The following is a 17,477-nucleotide window of genomic DNA, read 5'->3' as shown; positions in this document are numbered from 1 at the left end:
GCATTGTGGAAAGTATACTCAAGTACAGGGTGCATAGAATGTAGCCTAACAAAACATTCTGTTGTATTGTGTTCTTGTTGATCAAGCCGTCACAGTCAATGTTTTCCGCAGGTACCGTTTTATTTAATTCCCATTAATTCCCACAAACATGTTTATTTATATCTGAATTTAGAGCAAAAAAACAAACAAACAAACAAACAAAAAAAAAACACATAAAGAGCATAAACTAAGTTGCTACTTTATAGCTACACCTATCGAATTGTTGCTTTATTGGTATACCTGCTTTGTAACTACAATTACTGGCTGTTTATTCATGCCCATGCAGCATATGCACTTTGTAGGTATACAATTACTGACTGTAGCCCGTCTGTTGCTAGGCAGTTTGTCAGTTAACCTCTAACCCATCCATTAATAAAAACAGACCATTACAGAACCACCAATGAGCAGATATTATTTGTGTGGTGCAACATTAAATGTGAGAAACACAGTGTACACTTACTGGCCTCTAGAAAGTCCTACTATGTCTACAGCTAGAGACTAGGTCTTTTTTCCATTCACTGTGTTGATTGTCCTCTTGCCCTTCATCAGTTCGGATTCTGAACACAGGGCTGCTACTGGCTAGATCTTTGTGTTAGTGGTCTATTCTTAATCCCTCAGGTGTTTAATAATTCCAGTAATGTCTCAAACCCTAAAATTACATGCTGAATTTGCCCCATCACCCACTTAATGTCTGCTCAGTGGTGCTCTGTCCTTTCCTGGACAGGTCAGAGGGTAGCTGACAGTGCATATGAACAGCTTTTAATTTTATTCCTAAAAAGTAGCCACAAAATTCAAGGTGTACATAAATAAAGTGAAAACTCAGTGTATACAATCTCAATTTCATTAATAGAGTGCAACTAGGAAAGGCTTATATATCCTAGTGAATTAGCAAACTAAGGTGATACTTATCAGCATCACATTACAAAGAGAAACAGGCATTAATTTTACATGGTTGGCAAATGCATGTGCACTGGTCTAGATGCTATAAATATATCATATGTACCTCTACACAGTGTTTTTTGGTGAAAACTTTAAAATATCGTACAAGGCTGCAAATTTATAATGACCTTTTGTAATTGAGCATGAGTCTACACATAAACTATATTAAGGTGAATTAGGACATGGAATCATACCTGATGTATTTGAAATACAAATATAGCATAGCTGATATAGCTATACAAACTTGGGCACCCCGTATATGATGTGGCAATATAAGTTAAATAACTCAACTTTCATTATTCACTTGTATAACCATAGGGCTTTGAAAAAAAAAGCCCTGTATTCACAGTCAAATTCAGTTAAGATTGTACTCAGTTTTTATTATTTCCCAAAATAACCTTGAGAGGTTTTCAATGGGTCCCCTGTAAGGACAGTATAGGATTCTACTTGGAAGGTTTGTTAAGTTTATTGAGCTTGTAGCGTAAGTACCCTAGCACTAGATGCAATGACAACACATTCAATGATTTCTACTATACACATACTTGTATTCTAGATGATGTCTGTAAGACAGTCAAAATTAGAATGCAGTATATTGCAGAAGGAGCCACAGGAAATGAATGTTTTGTGAGGCAGTATGCTTAATATTAACACAGGCTGGCTGACTGAAATGGCTTGAATGAAATAAAATGTGTAATTGCATAGATCACACAAGTACTAGCTTTAATTGATTACATGATTCACATGCAGCTGAGTTAACTAACAGTCAGTAAGTTTGAAATCAAAGTGGTAAATAATAGGTTTACTTGTTTAATCACTCATTTAAATCTCCACATGATCATCACAAGCACAGGGCTGGTTAGTTACTTGGTCAGTGAATCCTGGTCAGTTACAGGACATAATATAGTGTAAAGGTAATAAATAAAAAACATGGCCAGAGCAATCTTGCGGTATGCTAAGACAACTTGGTCATGTTTTAAGGCACCAGTGGTGGCACATAGCAGCTCCGATATTAGTACTTGAGCCTCCAGGCCACAAAAACAGCAGCCATGCAAACAGCTGCAGCTACAATAAGGTGCGAGCTAGACTGAAATCGCTGAAGCACTCCTTGGGACTCTTCTCTCTGCTCTGATTGAGGGATGTTAATCTGGCCTGAAGCTTTTAATTCTGACTTTTGAACAGTAGCCGGGTATGCTGGCTCTGCATAGGTTGTTAAACCTGCAGAAGGACTAGCCTGCTCACTGGCATTATTTTCCTGTATGCACTGTGAGATGTCCTGGATGTGACGGCTAGGTTGATCTTCAGAAATAGACTGAACAATACTCTCAGTTTTACCATTGTCGTTTAATCTTGCTGTGGTTGGTCTAACCATGCTTGGAGGCTGACCACTGAGATTTTGGACTGATCGCCCTTCAGAAACCTTAACAATGTGCACTCTTGTCTGCAAACTTTGACAGATGGACTCATAGTGGTCCTCCACTGGCTGATTGGGACAGGGAACTTCTTGAAAGCCATTTTCCAGGGCCCTAGGAGCAGAGTTTTGAACAGGGACTACAGAATCAGAAACATGCTGTGACAAAACAGCTGTGGTAGAAGAGCTGAACATCGGATCATCAGTAGTGACTGACACAGACTCATCAACAGGTTCTTCAGCCCTGTAGGGGTTTGGCACAGCTTGAGGTTGGAATGGTGAGCGTTCCATGGTCATATGGCTGATCTGCAGACGGTCAGAACTGACTGAGAAGGGTTCCTCTCCTCTTAGGACATCAGGCTTGCTAAAATTCTCTTCGTTTTCTGCTGCTAAGTTGGACAAGCAACCAGCAACGGCATCTGTAGATGCTGAAGGTGTGGCCTGTGCTGTTCTCTGGGATGTTTCCTGAGTCTGGCAGTTTGGCGACACTGCAGTGTGTACAACCTGCAGGGAAAATGAAAAATGTGTTAATATGCAATACACTGTAGAATGCAGGACATAAACACCTTAAGTACAAGCCACAGGTTTCTACATGTATACAGGGGGGAAATAAGTATTGGACACTTCAAAATTTTTTTTCAGTAAATATATTTCCAATGAAGTTATTCACATGAAATTTTCACCAGACATCAGTATTAACTCAAGAAATCCGGAAATATAAAGAATTCACAACATTAAAGTCAATAAATAAAGTTATGTGTAATAAAGTGGAATGACACAGAAAAAAAAGTATTGAACACTGTATATTTGGAAATCCTACATCACACACGAAGGCACTAGAAGGTAACTTCTTGGCCCTGAGTGACATTTCAAATGTAGTAGCAAGGGAAACATGACAGGAAGAAGCTTGGGTGGAACAATTTATACTATGGGTTTAATGGGTCTACAGTGCATTGCACATGCTAAAAATTTTTTAACTTCTGCTGTAATAAATAGGAACTTCACTCAATAGTAAATAGCTTCTAGAAAAGTCCTTGTACTGGATTAGTGTAAATAAATTTTCTATAGACCAACTGTTGCATGTGGCTACAAGAAATTATTTGTTGTTGGCATTAGTCTAAACTACACCCTATGCCATAATAAAAAATAAATAATACACAGGGATGTAACAATACACCCTGGTCATAATTCGATTCAGGATATCAGTTTAATTAGATTCTCACAATATTTTGAGCAAAATATCAATGAAGCAAAATTATGACTGAAAAGATTAAATTTATTATTTAATCTTTATTATTTTTTATTTTGCTTTATAATATATAGAGATAATATATAGAGATATATAGAGATTATATAAAGATTTATAAAGATTAATAAAGATTAATCTTTATTAATCTTTGTTATTTCTGAATCCAAAACAATGTGCATTTAAAAAATGGTAGAGAGGTTTAATATTGTAAACAAAAATGTATCATAAGTTCACCATATCTTAAAAATATCCATCCATTTTCTGTACCGCTTATCCTACACAGGGAAGTGGTGGAACCTGGAGCCTATCCCAGGGGACTCAGGGTCAACCTATCACATGGCGTAATCACACATGCATTCACACACCCATTCACACTCTACAAACAATTTGGACATGCCAATCAGCCTACAACTCATGTCTTTGTACTGGGGGAGGAAACCGGAGAATCCGGAGGAAACCCCTGAAGCACAGGGAGAGCATGCAAACTAGTGCATACACAGGGTGGCGGCGGGAATTGAACCCCCACCCCTGGAGGTGCGAGGCAAACGTGTTAACCACTGAGCCTTCTCTTCTCTTCTTCTTAAAAAGAAATAAATACATTCATAAATTCTCTCACACATTTTGTTCGGTATGAGTTCCATAGCAGAAATAACGCTCCAAAGTCTGTACTTTGGTGTTATAATGTGGTCATGTAACCATACTGACTATTAGACTTCACAAGTGCAGATCTCGCAGGCTCTTCACGAAAGAACATGGTCAGGTGACCAGCTGATCTCTATGGGTTGTGCAGATTGGGACCCTTGGTGTTTTTACAGTGCAACTGCATTACATGCATTTAATAGAATGCTGATTTCCACAATGTGAATCACATATTTTCATTCTGCACATTGTCACAATTCTGCATTGTGATGCATCGGGTCACGATGCATCGTTATACCATAACAATACATCAAGCCCTCTTCTATATATTACCTGAGTGATTGTTGGGTTGTTCTGTGAGTCCTGTCCTAAGACAGTCCCATGAGGACTTGAGTCTTGGATGGGGTGTTTCACATAACTGGAGCTCTCTACGACTGCCACTGGAACATTGCTCTTTTGAGGTGAAGTTGGAAGGGTACATGCAGTAATTGAAGATTGTCCAGAAAGGGCAGTATTAGTGGGGCCACCTGAGATACCCAGTGTGGGTGTTTTTCTAGAGTCGACTGGGACTTCACGTTGCCCAACAGAGGGGGTTACCTCAGGAGCAGAGACTGGAGAAGGGGGAATTGCATGTGGCACTAACAGTGGGGGTTCTGCGGGGTGGGCTGGTTTACGATGAGGCTGTACTGAATTCTCTAGGGCTGAAACTAAGGCAGGGGCTTCAGTCATGGCTGGAGAAGCAATGTTAGAACAGGGCTCTGGGGAAGAATTTATAGGGGCAGAAGCACCTGGGACTTCACTTTGCCCAATAGAGGGGGTCAATGTAGGAGCAGAGACTGGAGAAGGGGGCCTTGCATCTGAAGCCAAGACCGACAATGGGGGTTCAGCAGGTTGGGCTGATTCAGGAGGAGCATGTACTAGGGCATCTGGGGCTGAAACTAAAGCAGGGGCTTCCGTCGAGGCTGGAGCAGCTATGTTGGAATAGGGCCCTGGGGGAGAATTTATAAGTGGAGTAGCTGGCTGAGCTGAGGCTTCCACTGAAGTTGTGAGAAAGGGTGGGGTGGAGCACGGGACACTGTGGATTGTCGCTGTGGTCACTGTTGCTGAAGCTTCTGCTGGAGCTGGGGCTGGACTGGGTACAGCAGCAGCTGGGGCAGGCGCAGGAGCAGGAGGTGCTGCAGGACTGACAGATGCAACAGCAGGAAGGACAGGAGCCGAAGCAGCAGCAGCGGTTCTTCTCTGGGCTGAAGACAGAAAACAGAGAAATTAATAACACAAGTTTATAGAAGAAATGATGGAACATGTTATCTATATAAAACCCAATGAAAACAATTGTAGCAAATAAAAAAAATTAATAAATCTTTTTGTTGGTTATCTTCAAATCTTCAGTTTTGTTGGTTAGAAGAGGTTGGTTTGAATGTCCTTTGTTGTGCATTAATTATAAAAATTAACTTACTGTGGATTCCCCTTATTTTGTCATATTCTTCACTGATCTTATTAGCCAGAGCCCACTGTTCGCATGTCCGAAGTGCTGAGATAAACTGATCAGGCCAGTTCTCTCGTCTCTGTAGGTTATCAAGCAGTACCATCATAGCATTGTAGTTTCCGTAGGTTTCTCTTTTAGCCTCTATCTCCTCCTGCATCACCAATCAGGATAATTGTAAAAAAAAATAATAATAATAATTTTATTATAAAATCTTTAAACAAATAAACAACAATTTAGAACATAAAGTTTGAAAGCGATTTTTGTTCAATGTGTATGTATAATACGTGTTATGCATATATTACCCGATCAGAAAGTGTGAGGCAGGGCAAGTAAGCTATGATTTCTCTCACTCTGACTTTTGTGGCCAAATCACCCATCATTTTCCTGATAACCTCTTTATACAGTCGGTCACCTGCATATGCCATCTTCACACTGTCAGAAAAGGAGGAAATGTGTACTTGGTGAGCTAATGCTGATGGAAATGATTAAGTCTACACATTTCCAGTAAATGTAGTACCTGCTTCAGTTTGTCAGATTTTTTAAGGTGAAAGTAAATGCCTTTTACTTTAACTCTCCTCGAACCTAGGTCCAAAAATCAAAACACAGCACTGGAAAGAAAAGCAGAATGTTCATGTGAGAAATTTTCCATAAATATCCAGCTCTTGCTCTACAACAATGCTATAATAATCTAACTAGATTGGTTTGCTGGTATGATGCACTGTAGTCAATACTGTTCACACACAGGAAATGTGCTAGAAAGTGAAAGTGAAAATGGAGATGCTACATATGTAAGTCTTTGGGAAAACCAAGATTTTCTGGTCAGATTTCTTATGAAAGGAACATGAAATGTAATCGCTAAGCAGTATTCAATAAAAACCACTTAATGTGCAAGTAAAAAAAAAAAAAAAATGTTTCCAAAGAAGGAAACTTTCTTCAATGAGGGAACGTCTCAACATAACTGTCTAGGTCACCAGGAATCCCCAGAAAAATCCCCATGCTTCAAGTTGTCTTTAAAAATGTATGAACTCTTTGGAAGGAACTGTAAATAAGTGACTGAATACATGTTTCACTTTACTGAACCTAGGATATGACCCAGTTATATCTTACCATCCATAGATCTTACCCTCTCGGTTTAAGCTGCCCTACTTTTGATACTTAGACCATCTTTGATTAACCCCTACAAACACTGCACCTACACAATGTAGCAACTGTGCACCCCATTTAAAAGTTTGTTTTAAAATTGTATTATTTACACATTAAGCATTCAGTTAATTGTAGTGCATAGCCAAGGACTGTGGCCAAACAATACTGATCCTGTTACAAACTGTACCAACAAAAATGTAAAAAGCAGCGAAATATAATGACCTTGAAAGGGAGCAATGATCCTTGGCATTTAAGCATGTCTCAGTTTTTCTACACATGATTGGAGCTATAAGGACCTGGACATCATCCAGCTGGTGACCAATTAATGATCTCCAGACTTCAGCAAAGACCTACTGTAAACACTGACAAGTTTTTAAACACTCTGTGTTATAGATTTATATCAACATACAAACGCAACCATTAATTAGACTGTAATTAATGGGATTAATTGTGGATTATTATACTCTGTCACCATCAACGTTTCCAAACACAATTACACATGTATGTTTTGTTCAAGAGTTTGGAGATTCTCACCTATTTATGGGTACATATTTACACAGTTCAGCTAGTATAATCTGTTGTGACAGTCTGTCAGATGAGACAGATTCCCCCACGAGACAGTTCAGGACTGCCTGATGAAGGTCTCTGTGCCGCCCTTCACGCTCCAAACATTCATATTCTCTTTTGACTATCATTCACACACTCTCACAAACATTCTGCATATTACAGTAAGTCTGACGTTAGACACAAAACAGCAATCTCTTTAATAACACTGATTGAATCCCAAAAGATTCTCTTTTCTCTATATAAGTGCACTACATTGTATATGACAACGTTTTCCTGAACATATATAATGCATTGTATTTCCAAAAGATTGTCATCTCAAGTTCAGCCCATATACATGTACTAACAACAGGAAGTGGCAGTCTATTTTGACATTGTTTACTATGAGTGTAGGCAGTTTGGGATATACAGCAGGCCTTGTCCACTACCCTACACCTCTCTTATTAGCTGGCTTCAAATGCAGACCATCCACACACACGTTCATTAATGTATTATGGAGAAAGATGACAGAGAGGCATGTTGTTCAGGCTAGGAGGAAACGTCAAGGGCAAATATGGCCAACGACCTGTAAGACGCGCCCTCTAAACACCTAGGTCACCACTTATCTTCTTTAGAGTGCACTTTAAAAGCCGAGCGAAGTCGAAAGGACAAAATCAATAAATAGTATGTCGTATTCACGTACAGGCTTTATCCTGAGTGTAGTGTGGAGTACAGCTGCATGATTGTATTGCCGAACACCGCGCATGTCACATATCACAGAGCAGGAAGAACATGGAGGCTGAACATGGAGGCAATCCAAACACGAGCTAAACGTCATTTTATTTGGGCCACGTTTATATAAAAGTCTCGACACGAGACGTCAGATGTGTTTTGTCTTGCTGTAGATAATTATTCCTGTAAAGCAAATGTCTTCATTCGAGGCAGTGGCCGTGGCTTTAGAACTGAGACGTACATACACCATATTACTATTAATAGGAGGCAAAGAAGGAATGTCGTTGGTGTAAAGGAAGATAAGCTTTAACATACCTTCCAATCGAGACGTGCAGGAACTTCTGTCCAAATCGGACTTGACTTTCAATTCGTGACTTGTCTTGTCTTCCGCAACTGGAAGTTAAAACCCCGCCTACAGCGCTGCCGCGTTCTCATTGGAGCTCACTGATACACGCTCACTGGACACTTTATTAGGAACAATACTGGGTAGGCCAATACTATGGCCTTGAGACTATTGCCATCATCTTTAAGTCATTAATTTGTAAAATAACTTGTTTATATCAACACAGGTACCTCATAATGGAGCTCACAAAAGAGATAAGGCACAACAGTTTAGTATACTGGAGCAGCATGACTTCTGTTTTTTCAATAATAATAATAAAAAGAACAATAAAAAGAAGTTCACGTGCATTTCCTTTTTATTTACCCGAGTGACTAACGTTTAGTTTTGCTGTAGTGTTGATGACTGAGGTAGACTCCTGACCTTACAAGAGTTTGTATGCCTCCAGACAGGTATATCATGATTGAAACTAAAGCAGGGGCTTCAGTCAATCATGATCTGTTTAGCGTAGATGAGCAAAGCCTGTTTGCCTCATGTCAGGTACCCCATAATGGAGACAGAAAAAGAAGTAAGAAAAGACACAAGTGTATAGCACAGTGGAGTGGCAAGTCTTTTGTTAAAAAAAGGATAAATGTAAAGTTCATTGCCTTTAGATTTCATATTTATTAACCAGAGTAACAAACCTTTAGTTTTGCTGCTGGTTTTGCCTTAGTGGTGACTCAGGTAGCGTCTTGAACTTGTCCAGGAAATTGTGTGCCTCCAGACAGGTACATTGTGATTGATGGAGTGACTGGAGTGACAGATGTAAGAAAAGACAAAAGAGGTAAGATGTAAGAAAAGAGGGGAAAAGTATTTAAAATAGTGAATCTTGCACTATACTACTACAGTATTTTCAGCATTGTTCTGTTGAATATTTTGTTTCAGCATAATTTGAATGAAGCATCAAAGAAATGTTTTTTTTTATTTGTCTTTGCTGAGCAATGAAAGTTTGGAGCAAATGCTAAAAATGCTTTTCGCTAATATTTATTTACTTATTTGTGTTTACTTATTTCCCAGAGTTGTAAACATGTTACGACTTTATTTATTTAGTTGTTTACTTTAGTTATTGTTTGCTAGCTGAAAGGGACTGTGTGTTTTTTGTTTTTCTTGTTGCTGATTTAGTTTTCTTTAATACAGGAGCTAAACCTATTTATTAAAATCTGTGATTTAAGCTATGTAGTGATTGTAAATAAATTATTGTCACATTGCAGTGTGCTAAATATTATGGTGTATGATAACACCAAAACCTGAATACTGTTTGTTTCCATTTTGGTTTCACTTTTGGTTAAATGTTTACTCAGTGAATAGGGTACAAATATAATTACAAATTAATATCAGCACATGTCTAATGATTTTAAAGATGTACTATACAGGCATAAATAAAGTGTGTAAATGCAAAATGCATAAATATGAATTCACATATTTTAGAATATAGAAAATTCACTGGTACCCTTTCCCCCCAGAAAGACACATTTTTTTTAAAAAAATATATAGATTAAGAGTTTAAAATTCTGACTTATTGGCATGGAAACTCAAACACAATACTGATGATCTGTTTGAGCAACATGATGATGGCCATCTGAATGAATAGGTCAGTCAGATATCCACTAGGGAAGAGGTGTCCAAAGTCCAGCCCCAGGGCCAAATGTGGCTCATGGAAAGATGATAACTGGTCCACAGCTTCTCTATTACAACGTATGATGCGTGGCCCACTGCTCAACACTTTGCAAGTTTTCCTTTCACCTGATTGTGGCAGCAGACTGTGTTAACAACATTAAAATACGAGAGCCAAATTAATTTACAGAATTAATTTACAGAATTCCTAAACTGATTTGAAAATACCAGCAAATTAAAGATGAAAGTCTGCACTTTTCATATTGATTATTTAAATTAAACTCCAATATACTATGATAGACCTATATGACCGGCCCTTGCGTATTTTGGTGAGGTCTAATCTGACCCTCTTTGAAACAAGCTTGGACACCCTGCACTATGGTAACACTAAACGGTCAAACACAAGAAACTGTCAAACTTGGTCATGTCCACTAGGGGGTGATAGAATCATAGTATTAGTTCATTCAGAATTTATTTAAAAATAAAAATGCACAGGAGTTTTAAATTAAATCTTAGTGATGACTGGTATGAGACTGGATATAATGAGGTCACCTCATTATCATGATCTCTTTTCGAGTCTTTAGCTGTCCAGTTTCAGTGAGTCTGTGCCCATGATAGCATCAGAATCCAGTTCTTGGCTGACAGGAGTGGAGTCTGATGTGGTCCTCTGCTGTTGTAGCTCATCCACCTCAATGTTTGATGTGTTGTGCATTCTGAGATGCTTTTCTGCGTTAATCATGACATGCATATTAACACCAGAATGACTGGTTTGAGTATATCAGAAACTGCGGATCTACTGAGAATTTCATACACAGTAGTCTCCAAGGCTTATACAGAATGGTGTGAATAACAAAACAGTTGTCTTTCTGCTGTTGTTTGTTTTGGGGCCTTTCTCCCTTTAGTCTCCTCTTTTATTTTGAGATTTACAGTCAGTTGCAGAATTAGTGTCACTCTTCATAAAAATGAATGTGTAATGCATGCTCAACTGGGTTAAAGTCTGGTGTTTGAATTGACCAGTCTGAAACCACTTTTTCCCCTGATGAAGTCCTTTGTTGTGTTGGCAGTGTATTTTGGAACATTGTCTTGCTGCATGATGAAGTTCCTCCAAATTAAATTGAATGCATTTCTCTGTAAACTGGCAGACAGAATGTTTCTGTAAAATTATGAATTGACTCTCCTGCTACCATCATGAGATATATCATCAATAAAGATTAGTGAGCCTGTTCCAGAAGCAGCCATGCAAGCCCAAGCCATGACACTACCTCCACCATGCTTGACTGATGAGCTTGTATGTTTTGGATCATGAGCAGATCCCATCTTTCTTCACACATTGGCCTTTCCATCACTTTGGTAGAGGTTAATCTTGTTCCAGAACTTTTGTGGCTTATCTCTGTATTTCTTCATGAATTCCAATCTGGCCTTTCAATTCTTACTGCTGATGAGTGGTTTGCATCTTGTTGTATGCTCTCCATATTTCTGCTCTTGTCTTCTTTGAACATTGGATTGTGATACCTTCGTCTGTGGAGGTTATTGGTGATGTCACTAACTGTTGTTTTTTTGGGGTTTTATTGACAGCTCTCAAAATGTTGCCAGAAATTATCAGGAAATGAAAAACTGAAATTCTGATTTATTGTCTCATATTCATCTTTTGATCTCAAACCCAAATGTCATCAGTGTATAGCAAAAACAAGTCTCTCTCTCTCTCTCTCTCTCTCTCTCTCTCTCTCTCTCTCTCTCTCTGTCTGTGTGTGTGTGTGTTTGTGTGTGTATGTGTGTGTGCGCGCATCCATAGAAATTCATGGCTAATACTGAGATGCTTCACGCATTTAGATCAGCCAAATGTCATCAGCCCTCAGCCTCCTTGATCCTAAGTCATTTATCACACCCCATTCTGCACCATGCTCCCTTCAAGCCTCTAGCACACCTCAGCTAGCACCACCATCCCTCAAGGTACACTGAAGACATGTCTCTGTCCTGGCAACCAGGTGATGGAATGAACCTACCATGGCCAGTTGGACAGCTGAATCAAACAAAGACATCTTAGGACAAGCAAAGGCTGGCTTCAAACGAAGATTAAAAATCCACGAAATCACTTGAATTAGCACTTAGTTAATCTAAGTAAACGTCAACAACACAAAACAACTCTTGTTTTTAATGCAGTTAATGTTTATTATTCTTGTATGTATTATTAATGTATAAACTATAGTAAAATATTTCTTAGAGTGGAAATGGGCATCTCTAAATATTAACAGGTTTGTCTCCCTCTTCAGCCTTTGGGGCGGTCAAATGTCTGATACCAGTTTACTTTTTCCCTCAAGAAACTGGTGGTGAAGATGCCAAAAGTGTTCAAAATGTCATGAGGAATATTCTAAAATTGTAGAAAATAGTTATTACATTTTTTTTTTTACTGAAATGTTGATTTATTTGTAAAATAACATATATAACTCTTGAATAATAATAATAATAATAATAATAATAATAATAATAATAATACCACCTGATAATATGGTAATTACATATTCTAGAAGGCAAATTTACCAAACAAAAATAGCTCATTACTACACCTCATGTACAGAAGACAGTAAGCGTAAACAAGATCTGTGAACATTTTCATATTGTGTTTCAAATATGCCATTTTTCAAGACACTGTCTGACAATCGCAAAGATTTTAAACACTACATTACAGATACACCCTATCAGATTAGACACAGTAACAAACACCAGTGGAAGGTAATGTTGGCTCAAATTTAGCCTATTACCCAAAAACACTTAAAATTCAACATAGAAGCAAATACTCACATCTATCTCCGAACCCAGTTGGAGATAGAAAAAAAAGACACCAGCCGTGAGTGAGAAGAAGCAAGGGTCCAGATTTATTGGTTCCGTTCCACCACACGAGATCCACACCGATGAGAATTCTCAGAAGTGATCTGACACCCGGAGCTCAAGCTCCAGTATTTATATTGTATTTACACAGTAGATAACCAATATATTTCAAATAGACTATTATATCAATACCAATAGCGTTAAAAAAGAGCTCATCTACATTACCATTATGTTTTGAAAAAGGCCTTTCCAATTTACGATTAGGTTCTGAAAAAGGGCTTTCCAAGTTACCATTATGTTTTGGAAAAGGGCTTTCCAAGTTACCATTAGATTCAAAAGTGGAGAGACAAAACAATTTAGAGTGACCTTGGTCTCAGTATTATCTCGCCGGGGGGGGGGGGGGGGGGGGGGGGGATGTCAGCTTGACTCAGCTACCCTTATAAATGGCTCCTCATGGTTTTCTCTTAAAATTAAGGCCTTCCTTGCGAGACAAGAATCTTCACCATCTGAATTATGAGTAAGTTACATTTTTCTGTATTTCTAGTTTATAATTTATTTTCATATTTGCTCTATATCTCTATTTTATATATAGTTATACTGCTTGCAAAATGGTTTACTGTACTTCCTACTTGATAATATCATTATATTACCCTTCTACTATCCTACAACTCTTTATTTTTATATTTTATTATTATAAGATATTACCCTTATAATATCTTAATACTCCTTTTTATTATTCTTATTAAGTTATAATGTTGTGTGTGTGTGAGAGAGAGAGAGACAGAGAGAGTGTGTGTGTGTGTTATGTCTACATGCCCACCCTTGACTGTACGAGAGTGTGTGTGTGTGTGTTTTCACTCCTCAGCTCTTATAGTTCTTTTTGACTTTTTGACTAATAAACCATAGTGTGTTACTCTTAAAGTGTGAATCCAATTCGTCAATATCCGCCTAATACCGCTTCTGTGTGTCTAGGTGCCCGTCATCATTTTTCCTTCTCTCCTTTACTGGAGGGGCTGGATTTGAATCTGACTATTCTTCCCTCTTCTCACCTGTCAGTCCACCCTACTCTCAGTGGTCTCCTTATTTCACCCTTGCTGGCTATCCCATGTCCCCAGGACACACCCCATTTTCTTCCTCCTACCGCTCTCCTCAAGATTACGCACCCACCAGTCCTGTGAATTATCAATAAAATTACACAATACTCATACTAGGTCTCCCTCATGTTTATTTTATGTCATTTTTATCCACAACAGTAATCACCATTATACTTCAATATTATTTGCATAGTTTTAATTAAACGTGTTAAGTATACTAACAGACAGAATATCAAATAGTTTACACGTATGCATTTATTCTTCTTTTATGTATTTTATTATAATTCTCATTTATTCTATTAGGCTACTGGGCTTATGCTTTACATATAATACCAGTCTTATGCTGGCCCAAATTTAGCCTATTACCCAAAGACACTTAAAATTCAACGTAGAAGCAAATACTCACATCTGTAAACCCAGTTGGAGATAGAAAAAAAGACACCAGGCGTGAGTGGGAAGAAGCAAGGGTCCAGATTTTATTTCCACCTCGCGAGATCCACACCAATGAGAATTCTCAGAATTGATCTGACACCTGGAGCTCAAGCTCCAGTATTTATACTGTATTTACACAGTAAATAACCAATATATTTTAGAAAGACTATGATATCAATACCAATAGGGTTAAAAAGAGCTCATCTACATTACCATGATGTTTAAAAAAAAGGCTTATCAAATTTACCATGATGTTTTGAAAGAGGACTTTCTGACTACCATTAGGATTGAAAGTGGGAGAGAGAGAAAACAATTTAGAGAGACCTTGGTCTCACTTTTATCTGGGGGGGGGGGGGGGGTTGCAACTTGAGATTCTTGAGACAAGAATCTTCAAGTAAGTTTCTTTTACATTTTTCTGTATTTCTGGTTTATAATTTACTTTCATATTTGCTCTATATCTCTATTTTATATATGGTTATACTGTTTGCAAGTGGTTTACTGTACTCCCTACTTCATAATATCATTATATTATCCTTCTGATATCCTACATATCCTACTACTCCTTATATTATCCTTATAATATCTTAATACTCCTTTTTATTATTCTTATAAAGTTATAATGTTATGTGTGTGCGTTGGGGCCTTTGGGTGTGTGTGTGTGAGGGAGGGAGAGACAGAGAGAGAGTGTGTGTGTGTGTGTGTGTGTTATGTCTGCACGCCCGTCCTTGACTGTGTAAGAGTGTGTGTGTTAGCTATGTGTGTGCGTTTCCTTAACTCTCTTTCTCTGTGACTAATAAACCATAGTGTGTTAATCTTAAAATGTGAATCTAATTCATCAATATCCGCCTAATACCGCTTCTGTGTGTCTAGGTGCCCGTCATTTTTCCTTCTTTCCATTATTGGAAGGGCTGGATTTGGATCTGAACACTCTCTATCAGATCGCGCATCTCACAGCTGACATCGCTGTGTTACTTGACGTTCTTCGCACCCCCTCTGGAAATGGCAATGCGGGTTCCCCCCACCTCTCAGATACAGAATCCGCCCCGTGAATGTGTGTATTGACGCTTCTACACAGACAGACCCTCTGCCTGACCCTCCCTCCAGCTTTCAGTCTGAGGATGATATCGCCTTCTCTGATCTGGGCTCTGACCATTCTTCCCTCTTCTCACCTGTCAGTCCGCCGTACTCTCAGTATTCTCCTTATTTCACCCTTGCTGGCTATCCCATGTCCCCAGGACGCACCCCATTTTCTTCCCCCTACCGCTCTCCTCAGGATTACACACCCACCAGTCCTGTGAATTTTCAATAAAATTACATATTACTCATACTAGGTCTCCCTCGTGTTTATTTCATGTCATTTTTATCCACAATATTTATCATATATATATTTATAATATATTTATAGCATAATAAATATAAATATTTATAAATATAAATATAAATATAGCATAATAAATATAATTTATAATATATTTATAGCATATATATTGTACATGTAATACCAGTCTTATCAATATTGTACATGTAATACCAGTCTTATCATTAATATACATATATTTTTTATTAAATTGATGCTTGTCAGAGTTCAGCATGGCAGTGCTCCAGTCCTTCCCAGGGAAACGGGTTGGTGTTGTCTGAAACTACTGTGTTCCGCCTACTGGTCCAAAAATGCTCGACATCAGGCAGAGGTCTGCCGAGCGCGTCAGTGTGTATCATCATGCCTTCGTCCAGCGCACCGACAGCCATCGAGCTCCGCTCCGTTTTCCCTTCCCATGATGCTCCCCGACACATCAGCCAGCTCAGGTTGTCTCTGAGAGGCACAAGCATGGTGAGGAGGATGGCAGGAGACGATGCGCTGGTCAGGTACGTGCACACCTGAGCGAGGATGAGGAGTGCGGGTGGGGGCTCGCAGGTCTCGCGGGGACGGTGGCGCAGGAAGAGCCATATTGTCCACTCGGGCAGCAGCAGAAGCGCGTTAACTGCAGTGACACTCAGCAGCGCCAGGCGGCTTTCAGTCCTTCCCGCCGCGCGCGCCCCGTGCCCACGTGTGATTCGAAAGATGGCACGCACATGGCACACGGCGGAAAACATGACCGGGAAGGCGTAGACCACCAGAGCGTATACTTTACTGTACACGTGCATGAAGTCAGAGGAGTGACTCGGTAACTCGGTGACGCACAGACTGAGGTTCCCCTTCACCTGCAACTTAGAAAAAACCACCTCGAAGACTGGTAGCGCCAACCCAAAAACCCATACACAGCCAACAGAAATGAGAACTCTCTTTAGCTTGAGGTGAGAATCACAATCAAACTGATATCGCTCTCGGCTCATGGTTGCCAGCGTGAGAGATTTTGCTGCCAAACAGCCGTGCTGGAACCACTCTGCTGTCCGGCAGACGAAACGTCCAAGTGTCCATGTCCGATTGTGATAAGTGACCGCCCGGGTCGAACTGCACACTGCGAGGATCAACAAGTCTGTTCCACTGAGATTAGCCAGCATCACGACAATCCCATAAGCACTTTTCTTAACCATTATATTGTGTATCAGTACGACAAGGACCAAAACATTTCCTACTATTCCTACCGCGCAGATCGATCCAAAAACGGCAGGTAAGATGACTGCAGTGTCCTCGCCTCTCAGCTGCTGAATCCCTCCACTAAACACCACAAAGCACGCGTTCAGCGCCCTTCCAGGATCCATGAGCGCGTGGATTAGTCAGCGTCTAACTATTTATTTACTATTTATTTAGACCTCCGCGCTTCTGAACACTGTTGTGCTGCTGTTTTGCTTGAGTTATTCTAAGTAAGATGCGCCGACAAATGCACATCTTGCATGCGCATAAGTGCGCGCTGTGGCTGCAGGGCATCATCACACAAAGTGGCAAATTCTCTGTCCGTTCATTTCAGCCTACTGCTTCAATCAGTCTGAAAATGAACTACAGAGTTTGTGATTTG

At 39.4% G+C, this 17,477-nt stretch overlaps 2 protein-coding genes across 4 annotated transcripts; both read right to left on the bottom strand.

The window, feature by feature from the left end:
- Positions 1 to 99: 99 nt before the first annotated feature.
- Positions 100 to 8,633, bottom strand: mavs (mitochondrial antiviral signaling protein). 3 transcript variants are annotated; one of them, XM_053620976.1, is made up of 6 exons: positions 8,494 to 8,633; positions 6,278 to 6,368; positions 6,063 to 6,192; positions 5,731 to 5,911; positions 4,608 to 5,518; positions 100 to 2,890 (listed from the first exon to the last, which is right to left on the bottom strand). In XM_053620976.1, exons 3-6 carry the CDS (start codon positions 6,183 to 6,185, stop codon positions 1,988 to 1,990), a joined length of 2,118 nt encoding a protein of 705 aa, XP_053476951.1. In that variant the 5' UTR covers positions 6,186 to 6,192; positions 6,278 to 6,368; positions 8,494 to 8,633; the 3' UTR covers positions 100 to 1,987. The 3 variants fall into 3 exon arrangements, with proteins under 3 accessions (XP_053476951.1, XP_053476953.1, XP_053476952.1); XM_053620978.1 differs by lacking the exon at positions 8,494 to 8,633 and adding an exon at positions 7,126 to 8,480; XM_053620977.1 differs by lacking the exon at positions 8,494 to 8,633 and having other exon boundaries at positions 6,278 to 7,103.
- A 7,468-nt stretch (positions 8,634 to 16,101) lies between these two features.
- Positions 16,102 to 17,223, bottom strand: LOC128605058 (G-protein coupled receptor 151 protein). The gene has a single exon (XM_053620169.1). It carries the CDS (start codon positions 17,221 to 17,223, stop codon positions 16,102 to 16,104), a length of 1,122 nt encoding a protein of 373 aa, XP_053476144.1.
- Between the last annotated feature and the right edge of the window lie 254 nt (positions 17,224 to 17,477).

The sequence above is a fragment of the Ictalurus furcatus genome, chromosome 3 (genome assembly GCF_023375685.1).
Source record: "Ictalurus furcatus strain D&B chromosome 3, Billie_1.0, whole genome shotgun sequence".
NCBI lineage: Eukaryota > Metazoa > Chordata > Actinopteri > Siluriformes > Ictaluridae > Ictalurus > Ictalurus furcatus.
This window is presented reverse-complemented; position numbering and strand designations above follow the sequence as displayed.

What these genes read in the sequence shown, in the direction of transcription:
- mavs (XM_053620976.1), bottom strand. Translation starts at nt 6,185, where the DNA reads ATGGCATATGCAGGTGACCGACTGTATAAAGAGGTTATCAGGAAAATG. An exon ending in GCCTCACACTTTCTGATCGG is followed by an intron (nt 5,912 to 6,062) that starts GTAATATATGCA and finishes TTGGTGATGCAG; the next exon opens with GAGGAGATAGAGGCTAAAAG. An exon ending in ACAACCCAACAATCACTCAG is followed by an intron (nt 2,891 to 4,607) that starts GTAATATATAGA and finishes TTTTCCCTGCAG; the next exon opens with GTTGTACACACTGCAGTGTC.
- LOC128605058 (XM_053620169.1), bottom strand. Translation starts at nt 17,223, where the DNA reads ATGGATCCTGGAAGGGCGCTGAACGCGTGCTTTGTGGTGTTTAGTGGA.